This window comes from Engystomops pustulosus, chromosome 3 (genome assembly GCF_040894005.1).
Source record: "Engystomops pustulosus chromosome 3, aEngPut4.maternal, whole genome shotgun sequence".
NCBI lineage: Eukaryota > Metazoa > Chordata > Amphibia > Anura > Leptodactylidae > Engystomops > Engystomops pustulosus.
In genome coordinates this window covers 104,289,410-104,303,263 of record NC_092413.1, presented here as the reverse complement: position 1 = coordinate 104,303,263, position 13,854 = coordinate 104,289,410, and the positions used below count along the sequence as shown (strand labels likewise).

At 40.9% G+C, this 13,854-nt stretch overlaps 1 protein-coding gene across 6 annotated transcripts in view; it reads right to left on the bottom strand.

The window, feature by feature from the left end:
• Positions 1-13,305, bottom strand: part of FAM184A (family with sequence similarity 184 member A) — a 124,894-nt gene extending 111,589 nt beyond the window's left edge. For 2 of the 6 annotated variants that reach the window (XM_072141687.1, XM_072141685.1), the window contains exons 1-2: positions 12,974-13,304; positions 12,002-12,214 (exon numbers count right to left, since the gene is read on the bottom strand). In XM_072141687.1, coding sequence (XP_071997788.1) covers positions 12,002-12,181 — 180 coding nt within the window. In that variant the 5' untranslated portion in view covers positions 12,182-12,214; positions 12,974-13,304. Of the gene's footprint in view, positions 1-12,001; positions 12,355-12,973 lie in introns of those variants that run through there. The other 4 variants (XM_072141682.1, XM_072141684.1, XM_072141686.1 and 1 more) reach the window with 4 other exon arrangements.
• Positions 13,306-13,854: the final 549 nt, after the last annotated feature.

Here is a 13,854-nt window from a genome sequence, read left to right as displayed (position 1 = left end):
ACTCCGGCATCGGCTCAGTGTTCCTGCGCGGTCCTTCGCAGGCATTGTGAGGTCAGCTACAATCTACTACGTGCACCGGCATCGGCACACACTATGATGTCGGCAAGCAGCTGGCGTCACAACGCCTGCAACGGACCATGTGGGAACACAGAGCCGATGCCGGAGTCGCGATAGATTGAAGAGGATCTGCTGGGGGACAGGGGGCTATATACTAGAGAGGCTGGCAGCCTATATACTAGAGGCGGCTGGCAGGCTATATACTAGAGAGGGCTGGCAGGCTATATACTAGAGAGGGCTGGCAGGCTATATACTACAGGGGGCTGGCAGGCTATACACTACAGGGGCTGGCAGGCTATATACTACAGGGGCTGGCAGGCTATATACTACAGGGGCTGGCTGACTATATACTTCAAACGAGTGCTTTCCACAGGCTGCAAACAACAGATCCATGGTCCATTGTGTGCAGCCCGTGAGTCATTGGTTTGTGAGGTCCTCTTGCATGCTTATAACAGAAGAAATTGAGTATTGAGTATTCCCAAGGTTTTTTGGCTCATTAAGTACATTAATTAAGACTTTAGACAGTCGCCGATTAGTTGTCTTTTGCATTTTGACAAGTCATGCCGTTTCCCAATAAACCTAGTTTGTTAGGGAATGGAGGAGATGTATTAACCCATTTCTTCCATATCTCTGGTGTGATTTTCATAAAAAATGCTTTCTGCCACATTTATCAAGGCTTTTAGACCTCTTTTCAACACGTTTCTGAATTGTCTAAGGGGCGGTAAAAATTGGTGTGTTCATTGAAAAGGTGGGCTTGGTCTGGTGAAAAATAATCCTTGCTTGGAACACACAATACACTTCCTCACCTCATGCCGTGGCTGCACTAGGAACACACACTACTATGCCCGTTTAAACGCACAGTCAAACTGTGAGTAATTTCCTTGTGAATGGAATACAGGCGGTCCCCTACTTAAGGACACCCGACTTACAGACAACCCATAGTTACAGACAGACCCCTCTGACCTCTGGTGAAGCTTGCTGAATGCTTTACTATAGTCACAGATTGCAATAATCAGCTGTAAGGTGTCTGTAATGAAACTTTATTGATAATCCTTGGTCCCATTACAGCAAAAAATGTTTAAACTCCAATTGTAACTTGGGCCAAAATTTTTTTGTCTGGATCTACCATTATAAAATATACAGTTTTGACTTACATACAAATTCAACTTAAGAACAAACCTCCAGACCCTATCTTGTATGTAACCCGGGGACTGCCTGTATATGTTTTTTTTAAGATCCTAGTTTTTAGTGTTCCAATGGTGGGTCATATGTTGCTGCCAATAGGTACTCCCTGGAATGAAAAAAAAAACATTTTATAAAACAATACAGCTTTGTGAGCTGCAGAGTAGAACAAAATTATTTATTAGGTAAAGTCCATTTTAGACATTCATGGCATATCCACAAGGCCACCTCTGGGTTCTGCACGTATTCCTAGAACAGGTCTCGCCAATCCCCTCCAACCACTGTGAGCTACACGTGCATGCATGGCTCCATGCATTCACAGCAAGCAAATGGTTTTGAAAACTCCTTTGGTACGGATTGAAGTATGGGCAAATAATATATAGGTCTCTATGCTAGGCTATATTTTCTTGCCTATTTTTTAAATACATCCTGTAATATTCATATGCAGTCACTGTAATACAGCATTACTTAAAACTATTGCATTGTGATTTTCTGCCTAAATATCTAATAAGGAAATGTTAAGTTGCTTCATGTTGACTGGACATTGGTTTGTTTCACATAGATCCGCATTTGTTACTTTATTTTTTACTATGTTTTAATCATATATGGTTCTTTGCTATCTATTATATATGTGTTCAACTGTATACATAAGAAATTCCAAAATTAGGGGCAACACGGTGGCTCAGTGGTTAGCACTAGAGCCTTATATTCAGTTCCATCCAGGTCAACATCTGCTCTCTCCGTGTTTGTATGGGATTCCTCCGGGTCCTCCAGTTTCCTCCTACACTCCAAAACATAATGGTTAAAGTTGATTAGATTGTGAGCCCCATTGGGGACAGGGACAAGCTCTGTGTAGCGCTGCGGAGTCTGTGTGCACTTTATAAATAAAGGAATTATTATTACTATGAATAGTAAAATTAAGGGTTTTTTTTTCATGTCTTTAGATTTTTATTGACATGTCCAAAAAATTGAGTTCCTGGCAAAAATTGGATCAACTGTCAGGCTGCCAATTCATTACACTTCTCCTCGATGATGTCAGATGAAATTCAGAAAAACTAAACAGATTATTATATCTTTTAGGAACAAAAGACTTTGAATTGCAAGCATTTTTTTTCCCAGCAATAATTATCATTTATTAAATGTGTGTTCTCTGTCATCAAAATAAGGATAATTACATTAATCAAGAATTAGGCAAAAAAATATGACAGTGGCATGCAGCAGGGAAAAATACTTTCTTTGCTAACTTTATTTATACATTAGCTTTTAAAGTGAAACTTTTGCCTACCATAGGAAAACCAATGCAGGGGACCCGATCGTGGCGGTGTCATACAGAGAAGCACTATAGACGCCACGGTCATGTTTGACTGCAGGGCCTAAAGGGTTAAATAGCTGCGATCACGTCTATCGTGACCCCAGCTGTTACTGAAAGAGCCTGTCTATCACATGCCGCCGGGTTGCCGCACTGCTGTCAATGTTGACATTTGTCAATGGTGACAGCATTTGATGACAAAAATCTACTTTCAGGGGTGGGAATTACCTGCTGACCTTCATGTACATTTTTGTCCTAGGTTGTAAAGGGGTTAAAGAGGGACTAACAGCTCCTTAGTCAACTGACAGGCAAAAACAGCACTGACACCTCTAAAGCCATAAGACTCAGCACCCAAACAGCGATGGGACATAGGGACAGGTGGGCATTCCAGTCTGTTTGGAAGTTATCAAAATGTGGAGATACATGGAGATATATGGAGATACATATAATGGGAATACTCACACAAAATGACTGAATCATTATCTCCAAACTACTGCACGTTGGTCTGAAACAGGCATTTAATTGAAACGTTGGACAATCATACGCTTATCAGCAGCAAGGAAACAATATCCTTGTAATTATAGAAGAGCAAACAGTGTCAAACTCAATCAGATCATCTGCTCCCTGAGATCTGCCTCTGTGCTCACTGCTACATTCAATTAACCATATGACTGCTTGTCTTTATCCCACGTATACTGTCAATTCATTGTAAAGCTGAAATGTGAAGAGAAATGATAATAGTATTTCTACCTGAGCATGAAATGGAGGAAATTAAAGAAAATCTACACCGAATTTCACATGAATATTGCGCTTACCTTTACAATGGTAATCAGCAGGCTCCTTCAGTTATAAAACCTCATTTTATCTTCATGTAATTGAGACAGAAGACAGTGGGGGTCATTTACTAAGGGCCCGATTCGCGTTTTCCCGACGTGTTACCCGAATATTTCCGATTTGCGCCGATTTTCCCTGAATTGCCCCGGGATTTTGGCGCACGCGATCGGATTGTGGCGCATCGGCATGCACGCGATGGAAATTGGGGGCCGTGGCCGAACAAAAACCCCAACGGATTCGGAAAAACCGCCGCATTTAAAAAAAAAAAAAAAGTGTCGCGAAAATTGCACTTACCTTCACTCAGCCCAGCTCGGTGTATTCCAGGGCGTTCCGATGCTCTTCATCGCAGCAGCGCCACCTGGTGGACGTCGGAGGAACTACCTTAATAAATCCCGGCCGGACCCGAATCCACCACAGAGACCGCGCCGCTGGATCGCGAATGGACCGGGTAAGTAAATCTGCCCCAGTGTCTTTCTGTGATGCCCCTGGTAGATAACATCACCAAGCACCTGTGCAATGGAGGGCGTATAGTGCACATGCAAGAAGTTCCAAGTACTGGGTAAGATCATCTACAAGAGTCAGTGCCAGAGGAGGCAAAAGATATGGCAGATGTGCTGTAAAAGGTGTAAAGCCAGAGCTGGAGGAGGCACTAGTAACGCCTCCCAAAGCTATTTTGCCTCATTTACATAAGATAAAAGTTTGTACTATATTAAAATGGAAGGAGCCTGGTGTAAAAGTATGCCTGCAACATTCATGTTTACCTCTACAAAACAGTGGTGGAGCTTTCTAGAGGTGAAATTCAGTGGTAGAGTTCCTTTACAGAGACTAACACAGCTCATTTCAATAAAGTGTGTCCTATAGTCTCTGAACCGAATTGACTACTGTCATGCACTCCACAACCCGGGTTGCAGGTGTACTGATGCTCATCTCTGTGCCCCCGGACCCCCGCCACGGCTCTCACCTTTCCACGATCTAGCGTTGGCTCCAGCAGGCCAGTTTTAGGCCGAGATTTAAATGGCCAGTGTTGTTCCACAACAATCTGGACTGCTCCCCCTTCAAATACCATATTATGAAGTAATCTGAGTTATTTATTAGATATGATTTTTCATTGTTTAACTCTTGGAGGGAACTAAACCACTACCAGGCTTGTTCCTTTAATTTCTGGCCCAGGATATGTGCTTGTGATAAGTGTGAATTCCCCTGGTGTCTACACTTGACTGATAAAGATTCATTCAGATTTGCAAATATGGGTTGGTACTACAAAGGATGAGTTTATTGCCGTTTTTGACTGTGAATGTAAATGTAATTTAAGGGAATGGAGGAGGCTTCACTCAATAAGTCATGACCATATTTTATACTTTTACCACAATACACATTTCAATGTAGTTTATGTTACCCATAAAAAACAAATCGCACTGATCCCCACACTGATATGTTGGTCTACCTAAAGATATAATAGTGATAATATAACCTATGGTAGATCATTAGTATATTTAAACAAAAAAAACTATTTATAGGTAATATTTTATCCCCATAAACGACTTCAATAGCTGGATTGGAAAATTGTGATTTAGAAAATTTTCTGAAAATATCTTTGTGCTGAAACACTTATGAATCAATTCAATAACACTGCTGAACTTTCAATTCCCAGACATAGATTAGCATGCAGAATATGGAGTCTTTGCAGGCTGACTGTGAAAGAATGCTAGTGATTAAAAAGAAAAAAATTAGACATTCTGAATCATATTTCCTGCCACTACTGGGTAAACATTGACAGAATACCTTTCAAGTGCACTGATCTTGAGCATGCATTAAATACACAAGCTTCAAAGCTGAAACCATGCAGAATTCTAGAATATTCACTGTGTGCACAAAACATGTCCTTATAATTATTGAAAGGAACAAAATTCAACTTGTATAAGCTCTTGGAAATGTGTCTTTTGATAATAATAAAAATGAAACAGAAGAGTGAACATAACAGATTATACTAAAGACTATATTTTACCAGATAGAAAATGCAGGACTCCTGCAGGACTCTTTTGTTCATGACTGTCAACAGAATCAGTATACGAGTACCTAAGACCCATGACTGAACATAGCATTAGCCTTTGGGCACCTGAGCCAAGTAGCAGCTACATCCTTTGTGCAGTAGTAGTAGATGACCACTATTAAAAGAAACCTGAAGAAAATGAAGCAAACATACCTTGAGACTGCTGTAGCTACACTGATGCAGGATCATATCTTGTTTAATCCCTGAGCTGGGTGGTTTTGCTGATAAAACAGATATAACATTATGATAATGAAGCTCTGTTGCTTCTATGGCTGGTTCAGCACTTTTTTGGTGATTCACTGCTATACAGGATGATGTGATCACTGCATTGTGCCTGAAGGCAGAATAATCAATTGCTGCACCATCCCCCAGCTGCTGCGTATGAGTGATCCAGCTCAGGTTGATTAGTCATGTCTTCACTAAGCTCCATGTGTAATGTATTTATGTACAGCAGCCAACCTCACCCAGTTCTGAAAGTCCTAATTATTTTTTCAGCAAAACTAGTAAACTCAGGGATTAATCAAGATATGAGTCTGCATCAGTGTAGCTACAGCATTCTCAAGCTATTTTTGCTTCAAAATGCATCAAATCAAATGGTTGTTTTCCTTTGAGACACATAAGTGAACCTAACCTTAGCCTGTGAATCGTACAATATCTTTTGCCACACATGAAACAAGGCCTAAGTATTATTTTAGATGCTTCTTTGTAACAGCATCCAGACTCATGGTGAGTGTATTACAATATGTATTTTTGGGTGACATCCCAGGGCCCATGATTAAATTACTAAAAGCCTGAGCAAAGTAGCGGTTACATCCTTAGTGAAACCACATGGTAGCACCATCCTATTCAGCCTCTTCAAACTCTACAATGTTCATGCATTTACATATGGTTCATTTATTAAATATGAATCTTAAATAAAATATACACTAATCAACAAAAGGGAAAAATGTTTTGAGCTTTTAACTTTCGTAACGCAACATTCACTTTACTGCTTTGAATACAAGACTACCATCATTTTATAGATAATCATCTTCTCATACATAAATTAGACTTGCAAAAATTTAGCATATGCTTAGTTATAGAGATTGTTGCCATGTACAGGCAGTCCCCGGGTTACATACAAGATAGGGACTGTAGGTTTGTTCTTAAGTTGAATTTGTATGTAAGTCGAAACTGTATATTTTATCATTGTAGTTCCCGACAATTTTTTTTTTTGCCCCAGTGACAATTGGAGTTTCAAATTTTTTTGCTGTAATAGGACCAAGAATTATCAATAAAGCTTCATTGCAGACAATTTTAATCTGATTATTGCAAACTGGGACTATTTTAAAGCATCCAGAGAGCTTCACCAGAGGTCACAGTGGGCAGAGGGGTCCGTCTGTAACTATGGGTTGTCTGTAAGTCGGGTGTCCTTAAGTAGGGGACCGCCTGTAACTGCATTGTTACTGTTTTGCCACTAAAAAACTAGGTCTTAATATTGATCATTTTGTAACTCCATATTTGGCTTTCAACACAGCCTATATCATATTTAAGCATGTCTCTACAGAAATAAGACCCCAGATCTCTTCTATATATTCCCCATGTGGGTACATACTGGTCACCTGAGTTGACCAACAACTCTACCTACAAGTGCTTGATTGAGTTGAGGTCTTGGGACTCTGGTGGCAAGCCCAGCAGATCTACCTCATTGTTACTGAAGCATTTCTTTGACAAACTCAATGTACGCTTAAGGTTGTTGTCTTTTGTGACTTTCATAGTTCAATAAACTTGATTCAACATAAGGTTGTTGTCTTGGTGCAACACAATGTTGTCTATTCATATACATGGTACTCAAAAGTACAAAATAACTCATCAAGTAGGATACTCACATATAACTCAGGTGAAACCGCCAGTGATCCTGGTGGATTATCCAATTTCTCTAGCTGTGAAACCACCCCATATCATAAGGCTTCCTGCACTGAACTTGACAGTTCTCTCAATTTGATCTTAGCCCCTTTTTCTCTTGATTTTCCCAGTATAATTTGCACCCATAAGAACTCAATGGGGCTCATTTACTTAGGGTACGATTCACGTTTTTACGTCGGGTTACCGGAATATTACCGTTTTGCGCAAATTTTCCCTGAATTGCCCCGGGTTTTTGGCGCACATGATTGGTGCCGGCGTGCACGGGACGGAAATCGGGGGTCGTGGCCATAAGAAAACCTGACGGATTCGGAATAACCGGCGTATTTTTAAAAAAATAAATAAAAAGCACCAACGATAGCTTGGTGAACTCCAGTGAACTCCAACGGACTTCAGCGCAGCAGCGACACCTAGTGGGCATCAGGCGCACTACCTTAGTGAATCGCCGGAAGACCCGAATCCTCCACAGAGAACGTGCCACTGGATCGCAAATGGACCGGGTAAGTAAATCTGCCCCAATATATTGACATCTATGTCATTTCTTATCTTCTACTATTACTGTATACTTCCTTTAATGATATTTAGGTTGAGGCTTGCATGGATTTCTGTCACTAGCTATTGCAAAGCATATGAGCCAACTGCACTGCCTTGTTTGGCTTTGGAATAGATTGATGGAGGTTATTTCATATTTTTCCAACTGTCATGGAAAGCTTGATTATAACTTCTTCATGGTGGTTGCTCGAGTCAAATCAGTGAATTTTTGTTTGGGAATCAACCTAATAAATCACTAAGCTATTAGGAAATGTGAGAACAGGTTTTAATATGTAGTATACGTGAAGAAAGAGACTGTTCGACCACCAGCGTCAAAACAGAACCAATGAAGTCACATGACAAGAATATTAACTCCTTAAGCCACCATAATGTTGGAAAACGTCATGGTGAGCTTGAGCTTCGGCCACTATGACGTTCCCCAACGTCACGTGGATCGCACAGGCTCAGGAGCAGAGCCTGTGCGATCTGTGCACAAGGCCAGTTGTAAATGTCTCGTTAGTCGCGATCCTGGCTGCTTAACCGTTTAGGCACCGCAGTCAAACATTAATGCAGCACCTACTGGTGTCACCGTCCTCTCCTCCCAGCCCCCAGGGCTGCCTCACATGACAAGTATGGCAGTGTATTAATTGGAACAAGTGATCACATGAAGTCCCAGAGGGAGACAAAAAAAAGTTAAAAAAAAAAAGTTAATTAAAAAAATTTTTTAATACAAAATAAAAGTCCCCTAAATGTTCCATATAGCGTTAAACTCTCAAACACAATAAAATGTGAAAATCACCACACAACAGCACATATTGGCTGTCACCATGTCCGTCACAACCAGTACAATAAAATAAAATCATTAAGGTAAACACCTTAAAAAAATAAATAAAAAAACACAGCAAAAATTATGATTTTTGCGCATCCATCCAAACAAAAAACACCATAAAAAGTGATCAAAAAGCCAAACTTATCCCTGCATGACATAAACATAAAAATCAATTACAGAATAGATTTTTTTGCAAACCCCCCCCCCCAAAAAAAACTAATAAAGATTAAACAACCGCCTCCAAATATAGGGTTATTGCAATCCTAGAGGGTTTTTTTTAAATGGATCCACTCTTTGGAGGTTTTTACCGCCCTACTATCTTAGAGGCTCAGCCAAGGTGCTATATAAATAAAGAATTATTATTAACATTAATACCATAATAGGATAATTTAAAAGGGGTGGGGGTTTACTGTTCTCGTAATGGGGAAATTTGTGGGGAGTTTCTAATACATAGAACTAGGAAATCCCTTATGAAGATGAATCTAAATTTTAAAAATCTGGAGAATCGCTGTTCGAACTGTATGCTTCCTAACGTCCTAATAAAATAAATTAACATATAAAAAAATTATTTCAGTATAAAGCAGACATATGGTTAATGTTAGTTAGTAACCAATTTGGGGGGTAAGACTAACTGTATGATGAACATAACATTTAGAAATTTTTCAACATTTTTACCAAATTTTCATTTTAAACATTTAAACTAAAATATAGTATTAATGTGAAGTACAACATATCATGAAACAACAGCCTGGAAATAAACTCGGTAAGATGAACTGTTCCAAAGTAATTACTTCATATTGTGACACAGTCAAATTGAAGAAATTGGGCTGTGTCCTAAAGGTGAAAATGAGCTGTAGTCTATGTTGAGATATGGAGACAGAAAGTCAAAAGTTCAAAAGATTGTTACTCTTATTATTTGGTCAAAGTATAGGGATGGTTTTATGTAATTTGGCAACAATTGTTTACATTTTGTAAGTTATTATATCATTATGTATGTATCACTTGAGATGTAATTTTCGATCATTCTTGGTATCTCATTATTTAGCATCAAATTTGTCTGGAGTAGTTTATTAAAAAGTGCATCAGGGCTGTACAGACTCTCTGTACCCATATACCATTCTATATGAAAACCCCAGGTCTATGGCAGCCTATGGCACAATGAATCCACCATACATAAGGCTGGTAAAATGAAGTGCTGCCTGTGCCTTCTCTTCCAACACTGAAGTGATGATAGATCAGGACACCAATGGTTTTTGGGTTATCTGCCAAAGTTCCACTTGATTCCAGAGGCATGTAGTCCTAAATATATGTGTGTTTGCCCTCACTCCTGCTTATTCACAGCGGTAGGAGTTAATAAGTGTTAATGCTTAGTACCCTTGATGTATCTGGGTCATAGTGTCTGACAGCATGATGTCAGAATGTTAAACAGTGCACTCTTCTAATATACAGTACTACTGAAACAGACCGTTATTTCACCACATCATATTAACCAAATAGCAGCAGCCTTTTCATTTTAACATTCATTAACATTTCTAGAATCTGTGCTGCTTTTCCTCTGCCAGCATAATTTGTGCATTTGTGTAAGAAACCCTTCAGCTGAGCCTGACGTACCACTGAGCCCGGATGGCAAGACAGCTAAGATTTCCCTTCTGGCTAATGTGCATTTATACATACATGCACCCTTATCCCAGGCTTCCCAGCTGCTTGTCTCCCCAGGTTTTCTATAAATATTTGGTATATGGCTGAGCATAGAAGTACAATCTATTGGAATGTTTTGTATCGAAGCCTATAAAGCAAATGAAAATAAAATAGAGGAAGCATGTTTATGTTCTTCTTCATCCACACACAAAGGGACCATCTCCATGTCTCCATTTTCCCTGATAAAGACAAGCAGTAACTGGTCTCCTGTGTATTCAGCATTCCAGGGAGGAAGCCAGGTGTAAAAGACAATATCCACACAAGTCACTGGAGGCACCTCTGGGCTTTAACTGCTATGGAAAATGTCATATAAAGTCTGATCAGGTTTATTTCATCAAGACTTCCAGAAAAGATATGCCTTAAAAAATAGAGCACTGCTGTTCAAGAACTTGAAAAAAAAGAGAATCCGGGATATGAAATCTCTGCACTGAATGAGAACATTAAAAAACTTTATAAAACAAGTTCATTTATAAGAATGTATTTAGAAAACAAATTCACACATGTCTATAGTGTAATGTGCCCTATAGTAAACAAGTGATATTACTGGGTATTTCCGCAGCAGTGGCAGCCACTGACAGTAATGGCTGCCAATGCATCTATGCCAGAGCTGGAGCCAATTTATGCAGATTACTCAACATTCTGGGCCCAGCAGAAGCTCTCTTCACCTGTGATGTGGATATATGGACTGGGTTGTTTTTATTAGTCAAAAATGGACCAATAGGGGAGGGGGATTTATCGGGACTGCCGGCAATTGCTATTATTTTCCCCTTTACTCCATCTCCATGTCAAGGAAGTGTGGAGGGGTGTAAAGGGAGGCACAGCTGGGGGGAGTGGGCCGCCACGGGGCCTTCCTGCCCCACACCTGGCCACTTGTTGCAGCAGGCAAACTTTTACAAGGACCTGGCATAGAAATAGACGGAGTGCAGCCAAACCTGATATACATCAAGGAGGCACCCAGAGGGGAGCAGATTTCATTGTGCACCGGTGTAAGCTAAATTGCCCCATAGTACATATTTAACATACAACCAAAATGATGTCATCTTTCCATTAGTTTGTCTGCACTAACTAAAGTGAATGCCCTTTTGCCATATTTGACTACTTTACTATACATCTTGCTTTACCAGTAATGAAAACCACAGTTGACTAAGTTTTTCCATAAAAAAAAACAACCATATTCCACCTGGTATATATTGGCTGAATATATCTGTCAAATGTTCAATGGATACTTGCCATGTAGTAATTGGCCCATATGAAGCAATAGGTGGGATTCCTGCCAGTGTGGTGTCATAACTCACCATGAATACTGACCCTGACTTCCAGGAACAAATATACTCTAGCAAGAATACTATAATAACTACTATAATAAATGCAGATTTACAGATTTTCACATAGTGCTAGGTATTACAGCAAGCTAGGACCAGGACAAATTCAAGTTCTCCAAAATCTGAATACAATTACCAGAACCACATTGAAAAAAGATATCCACATGGACACTGTACATTCACATCAGTAAGAGCTCCGCACATAATTTATTAATGATAAAAAAGCAGAAAGGCTAATACTACTATGCATTATAGCATTATTAACCCCTTTAACCACGGCTGCTTACCTTAGTCAGCTGTGCTATCTTCTTGCTCATCTTAAGGTGCAGCTCTGCAGTATATTCCATACTCAGTCCAGCCTGATGTGCCATCACACTGGGAGATGAGGGAACAAACTTGGCAGTACTGGTAGAAGCCCCTCCACCATAGTAATGTTGTTGCTGATGCCAGCTCATCCCTGTCGCCATCTTCACGTCTTCAAATCCCTTTTTACCTCCTCCCTATAAAATAGTTAGGGAGGGTGAGAAACTGATGATACTCCAGAGACAATAAAGCCACAATGGTGTATGAATTAGGGAAGAGCGATGTGCTGATGTGCAGCCTGAGGGTTGTGCACAGTGACTGAGGCAAGCGCAGCTAGCCCCCCTCCCACCCCTGTGTGTGGGGATAACACTGGATCACTCTGCATCCGCATCCAATGAATGAGCCGCAAAATAAGAGGGTGTGCGGAAGCAGGGATGGAGGGCTACAATCAAGTATTGGGACACATGTATCTATTTATATATCTATCTCACTATACATATAACAGGATCATGGACTGGGGTGTACGGTCAGGTGCCTGTGATGGGCACAGCCAAAAACAGCTGCCACATGTGCCAAGCCTTACAGCAGTACATGATAAAGAGTGCCCACACCTGACAAAATATGATACTTATTACATGATGTATAAAGCTACACATCAAGTAGATAAAACATTGTATAGATCTGTGATAATAATAATAATGTCATTCTCCTCCAGCCCTCTGCTCTCTGCTATGTGAATCCTGTGTTACATTGTGTAATGATGTGTACTATTTGTATATCTATTTATCTGGTTCTCTCTCAACTAAAAGAAGCATAAAAAATTACGTCAAAAGTGATAAACCCTCAGCAGATCCATAGGGTTGAGTAATATGTCCCATCAGATGAGATATCCGGTAATATAACACACAACACTTTGTGTAATGCTGAGCGCCCCCTCCTTCCCGGAGTCCCGGTACCTGAAGGAGCTCCTGGTCCCCTGATGTGACGATGGATAAGGCAGATAAAGCCACACGGGCGAGTTTTATGGGGAGCACGGGGGAACCGGGAGAAGGGAGCTGCCGGCCATGAGGAGCGTCCGCACTGCCATGGTAACGCAGGGTGCTAGGGTGCTATGGCAGCCAAGGGGAGGAGAGAGACTGGGTCCTGACAAGAGGGGCGGGGACACAAGCGGTGGGCAGGGACACAAGTGGTGGGCTGGAATCTTGCGTGCGGCTGCCATTATGTCCAGTGTGGAGACACTGGCGCCATCTACTGCTGTCTGCTTGTAAGTGCCAGCTGACCTATCAGTGATTGTGAGCCATAACCAGGGCTGCTCGGGCACACTGAGCAGGGGCACATGGAGCAGGTGTTTGATCACAATAACTGATGACTGGCCGTGTGGGGAGACTATGGCGCCTGGTGGCAGTATGGTGACCACACACGTGTGGCCAGGGGCGGACTGGGAAATTAAAGAGGCCCTGGAAAAAATTCTAAGAGTGGCCCTATGTTGTGGGTGGAGTCAAATGAAGTAGGCGGGGTCATGTGATGTGGGTGGAATTTGCAAAATGTTATAAGACACATTGTTAGTGGATTGACTTAATTCAAACAATGTTTTGCTAATAAGCTGGGTAAATCTTACAGCTTTTCTTTATTGTAGTGCAGGCAGCAGCTTCAGCGCTATATTCTCCTACAATCAATCGTGGGTTTCCAAGGATGCTTAGCTTTTAAGATCATGCATGTGCCCTAGGATACCCACGATTGCGCATGGCATCGGCTTGCTGGCGGATGCAGTGATGAAACCACTGCCTGCGCTACAAGAGAGAAATGCTATAGAGTTTGTGGGTAAGCATCCTTGGTT